The sequence below is a fragment of the Cyprinodon variegatus genome, unplaced genomic scaffold, assembly GCF_000732505.1.
Source record: "Cyprinodon variegatus isolate N-32 unplaced genomic scaffold, C_variegatus-1.0 Scaffold751, whole genome shotgun sequence".
NCBI lineage: Eukaryota > Metazoa > Chordata > Actinopteri > Cyprinodontiformes > Cyprinodontidae > Cyprinodon > Cyprinodon variegatus.
Genome location: NW_015151204.1, coordinates 277,859 through 295,705, shown reverse-complemented (window position 1 = coordinate 295,705; position 17,847 = coordinate 277,859). Strand labels below are relative to the sequence as shown.

Here is a 17,847-nt window from a genome sequence, read left to right as displayed (position 1 = left end):
TGTCCTGGCCCTGACATTTCCTCGGAAAAATAAATAAGACCCAAAAGGCGGCTGTGGCAGTTAACGTGGCGTTTAGTCTAAAGATGGAAACTCTGATAGAAACTCAAACAGCACAGATCTGAGGAGGGGGTGAAATCATGCGGCCTCACAGCGAGGCACCATCAGTCATTGCATTTAGCTTCTGATTCGATTTAGAAGACACTAAAAGAGTCGGTATCACAATGATAATGATATGTTTGCAAAGTCATCAGCAGCTGTAGTTTTAGAGGAGAACTGCTACATAGAATACTGGACAGGATTCACAGGAAGAGCCGTAAATTATCATTTAATCTAGTTTATAACTTGGCTTGTTATTCAATTCATCTACACTTTGTCTTTAACTGGATTGCATGGGTGGTTCTAGACAGGGGCCAATGGGGGCCAGTGCCCCTGTAGATCATGTCCTGGCCCCTGTTATGCACCCTGTACTGAAGACATAACACTCAAAGAAATTCTAATGATGATCTGCGCTGGAACAGACATGGTTACTAATAGGTCTTTTGGATCTATTTCATTTAAAAAAAAATCTGTTTTACTAATTATTTGAAAACAACAGGGTGATAGCTTTAGTTGTATTGAGACAGGATCCCAGTTTTCATCCGCCAAATGTTTTTTTTTTCAAAAGATATACAATAAAATACACTGAATTTATCAGTTTTTCTTGAGTTCAAATTCAGATTTTATAGAAAAAATAAGTTTAACTTGAATGAAGTCAAAAACATGTAAACATCGCTTAAAGCTACAGTGTGTAATAATTACAGGGATATACAGTCAGAAATGTAATATATTATACATAACTATGTTATTTATCATCATCTACGAGCTCAGCCTCTTAACCTTAATATTTGCGTTGCCTTAGAATTCGTTATTTATAATTACATAGGAGCGGGTCTCGCAGCCATGGAGGCAGACATCTTTGCGCTACTGCAGCGCAGAGCCAACAAACTAGCGATTGCGAGATCTCCCATTACGCTCGAAAGTAACTACGGTAAGTTGAGAGAGATGAACTGAGACGGTACTGAAATCTATACCCTATACAGACTAATGAAATACTATCTGTAAAATTATCTATGTAAACAATCCTCATCACTTGAGAAGGTAGGTGATGCGGACGTCGTGGAAGACATTTTGTCCGGTAACGCTCCCCGTTCTGTTGGGGGGGAGATGTTCATGTTGCTGCGGTCTGCAGTCTGGACGTTAGATGTCGCTGAAAATTACACACTGTAGCTTTAATTATGAATGTGTATTGACCTTATAAGACATATAATTTTAATTAAACCTAATTGAATAGATATTCCACTTCATGCAGCTCTCTTAATTTGCCCTGTTTTTTTATTTCATGCTTTTCTGTGCCCCCATAAAAACACGCTGGCCCCCTCCTGGCCCCCTGGTACATTTGGTCTAGAACCGCCACTGCTGGATTGTTTTATCGTAGGGGACAGTTAGTAAGTAGCAAGTACGTAAACTTTATTCATTTAGAAACTTTCAAGATAAAAATCACAAAGTGCTTCAACAGACAAACCACATTTAAAAAGATGAGTTCCTTGATTGAAGTGGCATTACTTAGACTTCGACAGATTTATTTAATAATTTTGTAAACACAAGTGAAAACAAAAAGAAATTTCATTTAGAACAGCTCTCTGGACAATTTCATTTTCTAAAGTGCAGCCTGGATAAGGTAAGCAGCAGTTGTTGTTGAGCTGCTACTACTGCCTCCAGCTCCTGAAGCACTCGCTTCTCCTGGCTCAGGGTGCGTAAAAGGACGATGATGATGACGATGCTGTGAGGGTTGTAGGGTTGAAGAGGCTGACGTGGTTAAAGCAGCAGTGGCGCCATCGGCAGGTTTAGCAGCGACAGACGATGCTGGAGAAGGTGTGGAAGCCGGAGCTGGCTGGGGATGTTTCAGCATTTGACAGGGAAGCATCTAGAGTGCTCTCCTCATTTTCACCTGCAGAGGGCAGTGCTTCCCCTGTAGATGCTGAAGATTGCCTGGGAACCGTCTCAGAGGAGCCTCCATTCACGCAGAGCTCTTTGTTTTCTATCGGGGCGGTACAGCATCAGGCCAACAGCACCATCCGGTACTGCTGGACGCAGCCAAGACTCCGTCAGAATGATGGCGCAGCAGTTACATATCTCCCTTTTTTTAAGAGAGTTCTAGTCGGAAATGATCCATTTTGTTTTCCAGCGAGCGGACGTTGGAGAGCAGGATTGATGGAAGCGGAGGTCTGTTGGGATGTCTCTTTATTACGGAGTTACCCAATGACACTGCCACTTGTGGCCAAAACACAGAACTGCACCCCTATTTTGCTTGTTCTTGTAGTTCGCGCTCGTACATAACAAGGTTCATTTTTTTATTTTCTTCACCTTACTTAGAGTAACCATTGGTGTATGAGTTGATCTGGATGCCGGTTGTGTCTAAGTATCCACAAAATCCATCTCGAATATAATGCTTTGATTGTTTGCTAGATTGAACCCACATAACGTGGACATGCTTGACGTCACATCCGCCAAACAGCGACCCGAAGCGACCAGAACTTCTGACCTGAAGTAAATTAAGGAAAATAGGCGACAGGCTTATAGATGCACTGAGGTGTCAGTCTGCTCATCAAATGATGTTTTAGTCATAAAAGGTCAAATAAAAAGGCTAGTTCACATATTTTTCAGTAGAAACTAGCATAACGTCAATTTAACATTGTGTTTGACTTCTTAATGAATGTTTCTTTTTTATGTAAAACAGAGAATTGTTTAACAGTCGTTATCATTTAGTCATTTCTGTTCTGTAAATGGAGGAAGAAAAAGTGATATCTGCTTCAAAAATCTGACTCAAAAGATCAGCGATTGGGAAATAGGTTAGTCTGATATAAAAAATTATCAGTATCAGCTTTAAAATGAAAGACTGTATCGGAGAATTTTCTAAACTCCATGCAGGCGACAGGTTGGGTTTTAAACGCGGGACCTTCTACAGTCTCAGCAGCATTCAAGATATTAAAGCTAGTTTTGGTCCAATTCACTTCAATCTGAATTCAAATGAGCCCAGTTCAGTGAATTCGTTTTACTCAGGTTAGGTTCTTTTTTTAATTCAATTCAGTCCTGTTCCGCTTAATTAAATTCAGTAAAAAAAAAACTAAAAAAGACGCTGTATATATCGGATGCACCCTTTACTTCCTTTGGCACATTCTTCCCCTTTGACCATTTGAGCTGATGTAGCGAGTAAAGTTCTCCGCTGTGAGATCAATAAAGTCAATTAAGATCTAATTCAGTGTAAAATTGCAATTGCAATTTAAATTAAAAAGTATTTTCTTGGTATGTAAAGAACTTTTATTGTATCGGGTTACATAGAGCATGTTCAAAATAAGCTCAACATAAGAAGAAACAGGCGCTTTCAATTCAAACAAGACTGATCAAGTCAATTAATTTAAGATGGTACATTCCCATGCTACCGATGTACCTTGAATACAAGTGTTTGCACACCCATGTAGCAAGACAAGTGCTTAGGTAAGAGAATCCCAGGAGCAGAGGTGGGCAATCCAGGTTAAGAAATCTAAAAAACCCTGATCAGTTCAAACCATTTGCATTTGCAGATTCACAGTATGTTAAATCCCCTGGTTTAGTGAACAGGAGGAAGGCAAACTAGGCTGGGTTTTTAGTTTCTGAAGCTGGTTTAATTCACCGGTTCCTCCTTGGAGCAAAACCTCAAAGGTTAGGAAAAATTGCTATTGCTAAATCTCTGCGCCCGTATTGTGAAACTGCAACATTTAGCCCTGTGGGTTCATTTCCTGCGGTCTGATTTAGTCTTTTGTTCCTGAATCAGTCTCAAACTGATTCTGGATTCTCTACCTGATTTTGGGTACAGGTCTGCATCAGTCTGCAGTAGTTGTTGTCAGAAAATGGGATCGGTCTGCGCAAAAAAAAAATCTGTTATTGTGAATGGAGTCGAAAAGTGTTTGAGGGGAACCGACCTGACCTCGGTCTCACTCAAACATGTTTTGGATTTCTCTCAACCAGATCTGGAAGAAGTAACATCTTGGTATCTCACTTCAAAATAAAAGCTTCAAACATAGAGGATATCAAATTAAAAGAAGACTAATCTTTTAGGCATACATGTCAAGAAAAAGCCAAGTACAACAGTTCAGCTCTTTGCAATACAGATGCACAAAAGCAGTGGCAGTTCTAGACCAAATTTTCCTGTGGGCCAGAGGTGGATTAGCGTGTTTTCATGGGGGCATGAAGCAAAAAAAAAAAAAAACTAGCAAGGCGTTCAAATACATTAAGAGAGTGTGCATGAAGACTGCATGGAATGATATTTCCATTCAATTAGGTTTAATTAAATGTATGTCTTCCAACTGATAATATTTATTTTTGGCTTGAAAATGTTTATTTGGATTATCACTAAAATCAAAATCCTTTAGCACAGCAAAGAAGCAACAACAAAAAAATGCAGCTATATACAAATCTAAAAGATCAAATAAAGCTATAATTTGGAATATTAGGTCAATATACATTCATAATTTAGGAAGTTTACATATTTTTAACTTAATTTGATTTAAAATTACAATTTTCTATGAATTCAGATTTAGAACTCAAGAAAAACTGATAAATTAAGCTGTAAAAATAAGAGTTTTTTTTTTTTTTTTTAAACATTCAGCAGATGAAAACTGGGATCTTGTCTCAATACCACTGAAGCTATCACCTTATTATTTTTAAATAATTAGTAAAACAGAATCCTTTTGTGTTGACATTTGCATCTAAACTAGAAGAAAAAATATGGCTTTTTTGGAACCATCAAAATTCATAAAACACTAGTGTACATACTATATATCAAACTTTTCAATAAAACAAATGCTTTTATTTTGTACTTTTTTGATGACAAAGTTGTAGCTATGACCTTTAACCGTCTAAAACATTGTTAAACCTGGTTTATGCTCAGAAACCAGGTCGTCTACGTGGTTAGGGTTGCCAACTGTCCCTTGAAAAACGTTATTGTTCCGTATTTAAAAATAAAAGTACCTGTACTGTATTTATTGGAAAAGGAAAGCACTTTGTCCCGTATTACTGTGAAAGTAAAAAAAATAGTCAGTAAAAAGCTAATGGAAAATGAAGAACAAGGGCACGTTAGATACAAAACTTACGGTAAACTTGTTCCCGGGACCTGTCCTGCATTGTGACCAATGAGCTGACAACATATATGTAACGAACCAGAATACCCTCATCCCATTGGTTGAGCCAAGCGTTGCTCACAGAGAAGATAGCGGGAGACAACAGAGCAGCACGGGGGACGAATGGAGTAATTCAAATGCTTTTGGGGGCGGACAACTCCTCACTGCTGCAAGAGCTCAGAGGAAATACAAGTGGAAAAATTAGGCTATCGCTACATAATGTTGCTTTGAGCTAATGATTTTTTTTTCTGTTTTACAACTGTGGCCTACAGTCATCGCATTTAAGGCACAAATATGTTTACAACTTTGTACAAGTTTGCTGTTGCACCAAAAAATGCATTCTATTCATTTATTGCTTTATATTAATATTAATTTTTACAGTTTGAAGTTAAACAGGACGGCTTATGTTAAAGATACTTATTTTATTCATCAAAGTTTGTTATTTTGTATTAAAGGGAATCGCTGGTTAATAATTTGTGTTCCATGTGTTCATGCAACTCACAAATATGCATCTAATTCAATGCAGATTTGAGTCAAATAGTTAGAAAAATAATTTCACATAGAAAGGGGGGCTAAAAAAAAATCACCACGCCAGGAGGGGTAAAGGCAATCAGTTCAGCTGGCACGCACATGAGGTGTCCGTTTGATGTTTTTAAGGGAGTTGGCAAACCTAACTCTGGTGCACCTCTCCAAAATTGTAGGTGACCGCAGACAGGAGGCCTCTGATTGGTAAATTCTACATCCGCTCTACACTATGCGTATTTCCTGTTTGGTACCTAATGGCAGAAACTCTGTCTGTAGTGCCGTCCACAACACCTGGCACACCTTGGACATCATCCCAGACACCGTGCAGGGCACTAGTTTGTAGCGACGGTCTGTTGGTTTGCACCCGAAGTCAGAACACGCAGCGCCACGGCCAGTCTTTCGGCAACATTCACAGGCGAACTGTGTGTCGTCTGGCGTTGGATGAGGGGATGTAGACGGCGACCAAGGTCTTATGTTCATATACCAAAATGTGGAAAAGAGGTGAACCATATGTTAAATTCCTGGAATTTTCATGTGGAACATGGGAATAACATGTGAAATTCATGGGTGTTACAAGTGGAAGATGAGAATCCCAAATAATATTCGTGGGATTTTCATGTGAAAAGAGAGAATCACGTGAAACTCCTTGGATTTTTATGTGGAGGTTGGGAATCAGGTGAAATTCATGGAATTTTTATGTGAAACGTGGGAATATCATGTGAACTTCTGGAATGTTCACATGGAACATGGGAATACCATGTGAAATTCATGGGAGTTACTAGTGGATGATGAAAATCAAATTTAATGTTCATTGGATTTTCGTGTGAAAGATGAGAATCATGTGAAATTTGTAGAATCTTTATGTGGAACATGGGAATATCATGTAAAATTCCTGGAATTTTCATGTGGAACATGGGAAAATAATGTGAAATTCATGGGGTTTACAAGTGGATGATGAGAATCAAGTTTAATGTTCATTGGATTTTTATGTGAAAGATGAGAATCATGTGAAATTTGTGGAATTTTCATGTGGAACATGGGAAAATAATGTGAAATTCATGGGGTTTACAAGTGGATGATGAGAATCAAGTTTAATGTTCAGTGGATTTTTATGTGGAGGATGGGAATCAGGTGAAATTCATGGAATTTTCACATGGAATATGGGAATCAGATGTTAAGTTCATGGGATTCACATGTGGAAGATGGGAATCACATAAAACACATAAAATTCATGGGAGTTAACTTATTGTAGTCTGTCTAATGACATGCTTTTAGATAGTAAAACAGTTACTTGGTACATGTGTTTCCTTTTTAGCAAATCATTCTTACTCTTGCTTGACTAATTTTTTTGATGGCTACTTTTTACTTTGGTAGAAATATTCCTACTTTTAACCTGAGTAAAATATTTTTCTACTCTACCCTACTATACCTTATGTATTTTATGCAGTCTTAGTGTTTCAGGATCATTTGTCTACACACTGCTGGGTGTAATGGAGTCCACTTCATTTGTGGTGTTTGTATCGTCTGACTTCATTTTAGGTTGAAAATATTAATTCCCAACAATACATGTATTTCCTTCCTTTCCACTTCCCTCTTCAGGGCTTAATTAGGAATTTGTGCCGAAAGCGTTATTCATTAAACAGAGCTTGCCAGCTATTTATCGGTGGGAAAAACATTAGCATATTTGTTCCATTTTCAGCTGTTTTCTCAGCTTTCGGAACCAGGTTCAGCATTTCCTAATAATGAGGCGAAAGGATCGTACCAGTGGAGGAAAAAGAAATAACCTGTGGCGAGCCCTAAAAACACACAAAAAGATCCTTCAGAGACACATTCCTCTAATTACCCACTCCCCCCCAACCACACCATGTCTCACGCGCTGCGCCTCCTGAGATGCAGGTGTAAAATATCACATTTTTCCAGCATTTCTCCCTAAGGTGACGCTGGCTTGGACTCACACAACGTAAATTTTCCCCTTTCATATTCTCCTACACATTTTTTTCTACAAACAAGTTCTCCCTCCCACTCTTTGATGTTCCTGCTTCACCTGCACAGGTTCACCAGCCTGTTAGCAGGTGAAAGAATTAAGGATGGTTGCAACCGGACTGGGATGTAGAGGAGAAGCCTCTGATGCTCTAGAAACTGTGGGTTGCATCGATTAATGTTTCGGGTGGTGCTGAGGAGCAACGAGAAGGCTGTTAATCAGTGGCTGTGAAGATACCCGCCTCTCCTGCATAGATCAGAAATGTGGAAAACCCAGGTGGTTTCTGTCCTTGTGTTTCGCTGCAGAGAAGACAATGAGCGAGACAGGGAAAGGCGGGAATTATGTATATGTGTTCCAATTAATCCATATGAAAGCGAGCCAACCCTTGGCATCAAGCCCTCCTCCAGATCAGACTTTTTTCATTTCTGGTTGTTGGGGAAAATGGAACAGGAGTGATAGAGGAGAGGTGCTGAGCATGAATCTCCACAATGCAAAAGCTGAAACAAATGTTTAAAAATCAGCTACAATTAGTGTATTCCACATTTAGGTAACTATGATGATCTGCCAGTGGAAGCAGTATTTTTCCTCTTTAAATAAGATCCTATTATGCACTTGGAAAAAGAAATGGAGTTGTTTACTTTATTTTTTTTAATTAAGCCATCTTAACCCATTAGAAAAATAGTGGGGGGGGTTTTCTTCCTCAAAACAAGAGAAAATTCACTTATTTAAAAAAACATGTACTCATATTTCAGTCTTGGTTGTTCAGCTATTCTGTGAAGGTTTTGGAGGTTTCTTCAGCAACATTACTCATTAAACAGTTTAATGAAGACCAATGAATTTAACCGTTAGATAGGGAAAAGATCGAATCCGTTTAGATGAAAAAAACAGACATCCTTTAAAGTTTCACAGAGAGCTCTTCAGTCCATCATTCAAGATTGTAAACATGGAAATAACTTCCTTATTTTTCCTCTGAAGGACCTTTAAAGTTCCACAGCTAAGGTGGTAGAGTCTTTTGGCGAGAAAGCTACTGGTTGTCTAGTCAACAAATCTGCCCTGTATGAATGTAGACAGCCATATGAAACACTTCCACTACCCCTCTGAAACCGATCCGTGACGAGTTTGCACCGAGCTTGGATCCGTTAACCGTGCCAAACTTGGTTCTTACAACCATTTGCACATGACGCTAGCATGGTTCCTCGCCTCATATCTTCCACTCATCCCCCTCCCTGATATGTACTACATGGAAGTCATTCTGGAGATCTAACTTGGTGAAAAACTTAGCTCCCTGAATCTGATCAAATGCAGTCTTAATTAAAGAAATGATGTATCATTTCTTACTGTCAATTTATTAAGCCTTCTGTAATCAATGCATGGCCTAATTGATCTAACCTTCTTGCCTGCAAAGAAGAACCCTGCTCCAGCTGGGGACGAAGAGGGACGAATGATTCCTGCTTTGAGAGAATCATCTATGTACTTCTGCATAGCCTGCACTTTTGGTAAAGATAATGAATATAACCGACCCCTGGGTGGTGTGGATGTGGGCAACAAGTTCACCCAGCAATCGTACGGACGATGAGGGGGTAGAGTTGTACCGTTACATTTGTTAAACACCTTCATGGGATCATGGTACTTGGATGGAACCTTGGAAACATCTGGGTAAAAACCCTCAACCTCATTATCAGAGCTCTGCTAGAACTGAGCAAAAAACAAACGTGTAGCAGAACAAGTAGGAGCCCAGCCTAACACCACAACCTTTTGCCAGTCAATCTGGAGGTTGTGTCTTTTTAGCCATGTGACACCCAACATGATGGGAACCTGTTATGAATCCATAATAAACCAACCTCTCTATGTGATTACCAATGTTCGATAAGTTCTGTGATGAGGTGAGACTGGTTAATTTGATGACCATCTAGTGTTAGGACTTTACAGTAGGCTGGAGAGGGAAGAAGCTTAATCCCTAAGCACCTAGCGAGTCCCTCATCCATAAACCCAGTATCCGCTCCTTAATCAACAAATGCAGACAAATTATGAGACTTCGTAAGAGTTACGGGTAACACCAAGTCTGGGGAGACAGATAGTTCAGTACGGCTCAGTAGAGTTCTCCCCACCTCTAATGAGCCTCGCCTTTTAGCAGGCAGGTCTTAACATGGTTACCATCACCACCACCAAAAAGGCCAACTCCAGCTGATGTTGTCGAAACCACTCCTCCCTGGACAAAGCTGCCATTCCAAGATGGATCAGTTCCTACTCAGTCCTTGGAGTGGAGCTGTGGAGAAACAGCTCCGGGTGCAGGTGTGATTGGTCTGGAGCTGGTTAACGTCATCGCCCTCCTTCTCTGTGACGTTCCATGAGCCGGAGGTCAATCCTTGTGGCCAGGTCCTCTAGCTGCTTTAAAGACTGGGGGAAGTCTTAGGTAGCCAACTTGCCTACCATGAAAACATCCATCAAGGCGACCTCGTTCCATGTCCGATGATAATAAAAGAAAGTCTTTAATGTAGGGGAGTGTTGCCTAGTGGTTAGAGCAGTGCTCTAGTGCTTTGGGAAGGTTGCATGTACCAGGTTCCATCCCTACAGCCTCCACTCTGGGTTCCTAAGCAAAACCTTTAACCCCTGATTGCTCCTCTGGCGCCACACACAATGGGAATCCACTGATGGGTCAAATGCATAGAGTGAATTTCCCCCATTGTGGGAAAGTAAAGGGAATTACATTTATTCTGCCCTGAAATTGCCATTCCCCCTGTTTGAGGGACAAAATTCGTCAGGTTGCTTCAGAACAAGGTAAAACAAGGCTGAACATACACGCACTAGCTCCCTGAAAGAAAGCCTGGTAAGAGTGACAGATACTAGAGTTGCTCTGCAACTGCTAATAGGGATATCAGGTAGAGCATTCAGAGGGATAATATGAAGGCTGTAATTCAAGGTGAATTTCACACTGATTGAGTAAAGCCTAGCATTGATCAGGGTTTGCCCCTGAATAATTCAGGCCACCCAGAATTCATAATAGACAACCAGTGTGAAACCTTAACACAGTTTATTGAAACAAAACTTCTGCAGGTAGAATCAGCGACTAGGGCAGGGACCTCTGGAAATGAAGACAGAAGATGAGTGATCAAGTTTGCAATATGATGTATATCAATCACCAACGTAATGGTCACTAACCATCTCTTCGAGCCGGTTGACAGTAGTGCTGATGTTGCTGTCACTATTCAGGAGGTCCAAGAGAATAACTCCAGTCCAGTTACGATGAGCCGTGGTCAGGCAGAGGGTCAGAACCATCAAAACAATAGTAGGCAGGAGGAACAGGAGGCTAAACCAGAATCAGTAGTCGGGGGCGAAGTCCAGGATCAAAGCCAGTTTATCTGAAGTCCAATGAAGCACCAGAGGGAAATCCAGGATGAGGTTGACAACCAGTTCCAGGTTAAACAATGGGCAAGCAGGTAAATGGATCAGGGTCAGGCCAGACAGGGATCGCGCAGGCTAAGGGACAGATCATGTCAGTCAAACATGCAGGAAGTCAGGAATCAGAATGCTGGAATAGATCTCACCAATGGCTTGAAATAATCTGGCACTGATGTCTGGTCTGAAGGCTGGTTATATACTGATAGGTGCAGATCAGATGAGTAGTAATGAAAATAGGCCGGACAGGGCTGCGATCATGACATTGAGGATTGCTCAAATGGTGAAATCGGATTAAAGTTTTTGATGCCAAAATAAAAAAAAAGTTCATTTCTGTTTTTCTAAAATACCATGTTTTCTTTTAAGCCACATGTGATTGGATTTACATCTTCCAGGAAGCTCCTCTCCTGTCTCCTCAGAAGATGTTTCCTAAAGTTTTGGGTCAAACTCTTGTGTTAATTTGGGTTTGCAGTTATTGAATTTTCCTACTGATGTACCGGTAAATTATGTATGTATTTTACTGTTGGTTGCTGGAGTCCCAATATCTAGAAGAATCACTGTAACCCCTATTTTTTTTAAAGAGAAAATGATGCCAGTGCATTTGTTATGTCCCTAAAGTTAATTAGATTGAGGGATATGTTTGTATATAACTCATATTATCAGAACTTTTCCTTTAAATGATTTGTTCATTCTGGGGGACAGGCAGAAATTAGACCTAAAAAAACATTTGAAAAGTGCATTTTGTTAATATTCTGCAGGGTTACAGTTAGCTGATATAGCTAACTAATAGAAATAAATGAAAACTGAAATGTACAATACATTTTGGTTAATTTAAATAAATATAATGTGTAATTCATTGGGGGGAAAATATAATTAATCAAAATCTATTGTGTGTTTATAAAAAAAGATACTAAAATTATAGAAAAATATCTTTTGTTTTCATGGAGATCAATTTTAATTTTCAGCCTTAAAAAGCCTTTAAAAAGTGTTTAATTTTTCTAATGGGATTCGGTTAAAATCAGCTGCAATTGATCCAGTTTTTTTTTTTTATATATATATATATTTCATTTAAGTTTTTATTGCTTATATGCAAACCTTTATTTAGTATAACAATGCCCTTTTTTAAATTCTGCACTTAAAAGTTAACCGAATTATGAAAAAGCTAATACCGAACCTATAATTAATGAAAACTAACTAAAACTGAGCCTAATGAAATAAAAACTTATGGAAACAAACTTATTTCGAGATAAGTTTGACTTATTTTTAACTTATTTTAAAACTAAGTAACAGAATAAAATGGTGTAAAACAAAGAAAGAAAAAAACAGAAAGAAAAATCCAAAACTTTTATAACCTTGTACTTATTCAAACTTAAAATTAAATATAAACATTTGTCAAAATAATAAACACAGTAGGAATTTGAAAGTGGTTAAAAAGTTATTTTTAAAATGATCAAACTTGATTTATTACCGGCGGTTTAAATTGGCAACTTATAAATAAATTAAAAGAAGCATGCTCTGACATAAAGTATAAAATGATGGATAGAGGAAATAAAATAATTTGAAATATTCGACCTCCAACAACACTGCGGTGTGGAGAAAGACTCCCTGTTCTATAAGTCATCCGTGTTTTATCCTTTCATTTCCTGGCCTTTCTAGCCACACCGACCCGGAACTTGACTGTCGGCGTGGCGTGGATCATTTTTCATCTTCAAATGACTAAAACGTGCCAGAAACACAATGCGGCGAGGACTACTGTTGTGCCACATTTTCTGCTGCTCTGTTATTATCAGCAGAGTAAAATATATCCCTCAGCTGGACTGGGCAGTTTAAAAGCTTAACAGGAAAGCCTGGGGAGCTTGACAAGGGCACCGTTTAGTGGGACAAATGGTTTCGAATGGTTTTCCTTCAGTGTTTTCCTCACATATTAGCTGAGACGTGCCAGAAGTTGGGCGCTGAGGCTGAATCTGATGAAGGGTGTTTTCCCAGATTCTTGGACGGCTTGGTTTCTGACTCTCTCTTCGACCGTATGCGCAGTAAACTCAGCGCTAAATGAAACCTGTCTTTTTCAGATGCTAATCAACCTGCCTGAGACCTTTGGCCACAAAAGCTGAGTGTAATCACACACTCACATGTCCTTCCTTTGCAACAGTAAAAAGGAAAAGGACGAAGCTGTAACCTCTCATTCTGAGGAATATGAATAGCCTGTGTCTCCAGCCACAGCTCGGTTAGCCTAAGTCTGGGACTTATTATAGTGCTGTGTTTATGCATGTGTCTCTGCATGTATTTGTTCAAGGGCAATCCCATGTCACCCCGTGCATGAGCGTATTCGTGTGCATATGTTCATGCTTAAGCGAGCTAATGTCTGTTTGAGTTCCCTCTGAATTGTTTATCACACATGCCAGTTTCAATAAGTTTACATTTTTCTTGCCGGCTACGAGCAAAGTTTGTTCCTGTTTTGGGAGCACGTTTGTTCCAGCTTAAGGTATGTTAGGAAAGTTCTGGAAAACAGGATTATTTTTCCCTATTCCCTTCTTTCCGGTAAGTTTCGGAGCACATTTGCGAATAAAGAATCTTACCCCACAGCTTAATGAGTTATTTTCATTCCCCTGCAGATTTTAGCCTCAGCCTAACAGGTTTACTCCATTCCAAGAATTTAAATTTACTTGCAAAACTAATAGTGCTAGTGACTTATGAGCCATGCAGAACTCCCACCCTGACCCAGATTTCCTCTTTTAGGTTCCCTCCCATACGTGTTGTCTGGTCTGGCTGCTTCAGTTGACTTCAGAACTGCCCTGGTTGCTCATTCAGAGCCTCTGCCAGTGCATCCCATAGCATACAAATGAACTGCGCTGAATAGAAACAAACAGTGGATATAAAACCTTTAGCTATGCAACACAGAGGCTGCAGTGTGGCCTGTGTGTGTCTGGATGATGGCAGATGCGTGGTCCGTCTACCGTGCGCTGCCAAAAGTATTTCTGTCCCTTAAAGTTTTATAGATTTTGTCACATTATAACAACTAATGTCAATGTGAGACTTTATGTGCAAGGGCAAGTTAAAGAAGGGCATAGATATAAAGTGGACAGTCACTGTTATGCTTTTAGGTGGGTTATGACTCCATCTTTGCACATGAAGACAGATTAATTTGCCCAATCTCAATTGCAGAACAGTTCAAGCTTAATGAGGTTCAGATGAAAATGTTCCTAATGATCAGTTTTCAAATCTACAGTCTAGTCCTGTACTTGACTAATCCCGGGGGTCACAGATTAGCGGACCCACCTGCTGGCTAATACAGACCCAACCTGATTTAAAACATTTATAAATTACTGCATGTTGTCCAACGACAGTGTCTAACTTGACTTTCGCCTCTTCTGTTAATATGGTAAAGCCTTGCAGAGCGTCCGGCACCAGGCTGCACGTGATAAAAATTAGCCAATGAGCTGCATCAGTCTGGGTTGCTGCTGCTGCTACTTTTAGACACAGCAGGCAAATCTGTGGCAAGCCGAGCGATGGGAAAGAAAGAGAAGATGATGAGAAAAAGAGAGCAGAGAAAGTGTGGACTGCTGGAAGAACTGTGGTGAACTGGTGAAAGAAAAGTGAAATGGTGCTCAAAGATGACCCTGAACATTTAGAGGATGTTTGGCTCAACCTGCTGCTGTGAAGCAGGATTCTCCACCATGAACAGAATCAAAAATAAATATGGATCCAGGCTCGAAATGAGCACCTTGATATGTGCTTTAGAACGGCTTTGTCTCCATTCAAACCCAGGTTTAAAGCCTTGTAGGGCAGCATAAAGCCCACTGCTCTCATCAAGTCAGAAAATAAAAAAAACACCTCATTTTATTTCAGTGTTAAATTCTGTTTAAAGTAACAGATTATAATTAAAAATGTCTCCAGACCTTTACTGGTTGATGATTTTTAATTAGATATCCCTTTATTGGGCTATTATTGTTCCATACCTGTTTGTTGTAATCTTCATGAGGCTGTTTGTTCACTATGGGGTAAGATAACTGTCAATAAAAATGTATGCATAAGTGTCTGAATTTGTAAATAAATTTAGGATTTATGCTTGTCTGCTTATGCTTTTCAACTCATAGATACATGCAACCTATTCTCATTATGAGTGCGTATGAAATCGTACGAAAAGTTATGCACCGTAATTTCGTACGTTTTGGACGTTTTTTTCGTCGTATGCGCATCTGACGCACTATTCACGAATATAGAATATAAATTACAATTAGCCCTAATCCTGACCCTAACCCTAAGATATAAAACAGCAAGCAACGTAGTTAGAGACATGAATAAGTGATGATTGCACTGTTTTTCCCAGTTTTATGTCCGTCCGCGGATCTGCTTTTTTTTCTGTCTGCCAGCGCATGCGCACTGATCTGGTTTTTTGAAGAAAAACGTCCAAAACGTACGAAATAGTGTGCATAACTTTTTTGTACGATTTCATACGAACTGATAATGAGAATATGTTGATACATGTGACATTGGATCTTGAGTATGTTTTTATGATTGTTGTCTTAGTTCATAAATGTTGACTACTAATCCTCTGAAACTTTAGTAGGATACTGACTGAAATGGAGATTTAACACGCATAATTATTGCTGAATATTAAACAAAAACAGCAGAATGTATGTATGTCACCCTTTTCAGATTTAAAACCATAAAACAATAAGAAAACAATGTCTGGTTTTTAATTCAGGTATATTTTGCGCTAGTTTGGGTAGATCTAATGGGTAAAACCAAAATCAAATCAAAACAAAAGCTAAAGGGGTGTGAAAACTTTAGTAAATGACTAGTGGATGTGATTTAGCTGAATATGTGCAAAGTAAGGCTATGTGGGTAAACTTGTGCTGAGTCAGTGGACGCTGACAGAAAAGTGAGCATGCAGGTGAAATAGCAGGGCACAGGAAATGCCATTGTGTCTGAGTATTGCACGACGGTGCCACAGCGAAAAACTTTTCCTCTCAGTAAGAGTTGGCGGCTGACAGGGCAAGGCCTCTGGCCTGCGCTGCACATGGGCAGAGCCGGGCAGCACACAATATCTGCACACGTGAACAAGTCTGGAATGCAAAGATGAAAGGAGAGTCTGCTGGTGGGGCTTGGAGTGAGTGAATGGGACAGGGGTGAGAGGGGGATATATAGGTCAAGAGGGATAAGGAGGATTTCATTAATCTGATTCTGCAGCCTTGCAAACAGTTTTTTTCTTCCTCTATTTAAGTTGTGTGATTTAAAAGGCTCCATCCGTGAATAAATGAATAACTTCTGTGTTACATTTCAGGCAACGGAGTCCTTTCTGTTGAACGAAGAACCTTCCAGAGCTCCTGGGATGCCTGAGTGCTACGTAGTGTCCGATTCCTACAGGGTATGCATCTATTATCATCATTACCGTTCACTTTAGTTGTGGTGTCGTCACCATATTCATGTGTTTGTGGATGTTTGTTTTGGTATCATTTAACGGTGTAACGACATTTCATGGCATGAGATCATTACGATACTGAAACCCAGGATCATAGCCGTTAAAAGAAGTTGGTCTCACAAAGTGCTATTTAATTACAGTTGAACTGTAAGCTGTTACTATATGAAAGTTTTGGCTCTTATTTGAATCAAAAATAGAAGTAGTTATCTTGTTGAACTTTTTACGTCACCTTCTGCGTCATGGCAGTTATGTTAGCGTCAATGAAGTTGCCAGTTTTAATTTATTGGTAGGATTTTGGCAAACAGATTTAAAAAGAATAATTTTTAGATAAAGAAACATTAAGAATTTAAAAGACAAGTTAGGACTGATTTATAAACACTGTACAGATTGCTATAACCGATTAACCCATAATTGCTAATGACAAAGGACTGTCACTACCGATCTGTGGGCCAACAGATATACAACCGGGTGTCCGTAAATAATGTAATTATGGTACTAAAATTACTTATTTCTATCCTTAACTCTCTAAAGAATGCTATTACACAGCTTTAAAAAATGTCTTTTGTGAGACAGTTTTGATGCTTTTAACCTTTTCTTCGTTAAACTGCTTCTCTGACGTCATCAACGGACATGCTCAGAGCAGTCCGGCAAAATATGATTAAACCGTGTTTATCTGCATTTTAGTTGTTTCTTTCTTTAGATTACACACTTTATAGCATAATATTAACATGAAATAAAAACATAAAACTCAAAAGGACTAGATTTATGTTAATATCCAAAGCCGAAAAAGTTAGCCACCGTATGTAGCGTACGCATGGGTGGTTCTAGACAGGGGCTAATGGAGGCTAGTGCCCCTGTAGATCATGTCCTGGCCCCTGTTAAGGCCCCTGTACTGAAGACATAACACTCAAAGAAATTCTTATGATGATATGATGATAACAGACATGGTCACTGATAAGTCCTTTGGATCTATTTCATGTTTTTTCTTTACAAATTCTGTTTTACTAATTATGTAAAAACAATAAGGTGATAGCTTTAGTGGGATTGAGATAGGATCCCAGTTTTCATCTGCTAAATGTTTTTTCAAATAAAAAAAATGCTCAAATTTTTTACAGATGAATTTTTCAGTTTTCTTGAGTTATAATTTAAATTTTATTTAATTTTGACTTAACCTGACTCCGCCAGATAGATTTGCTCCGCTTATATGCATCTGGAAACCTTCCGTTGAAGTAATTTTGGGAAGGGGTAAAAATACTGGTTAGCTGATTGGCCTATGTTGGTGATAGACGGGCCAAATAAACCAATCAGATCAACGAAGCATATGACGT

The 17,847-nt window shown here is 39.2% G+C and overlaps 1 protein-coding gene across 12 annotated transcripts in view; it reads left to right on the top strand.

The window, feature by feature from the left end:
- LOC107098150 (nuclear factor 1 X-type-like) overlaps positions 1–17,847 on the top strand; it is a 298,579-nt gene that overhangs the window by 34,394 nt on the left and 246,338 nt on the right. For all 12 annotated transcript variants that reach the window (XM_015395640.1, XM_015395634.1, XM_015395636.1 and 9 more), the window contains exon 2: positions 16,382–16,465. In XM_015395640.1, coding sequence (XP_015251126.1) covers positions 16,382–16,465 — 84 coding nt within the window. The remainder of the gene's footprint in view (positions 1–16,381; positions 16,466–17,847) is intronic.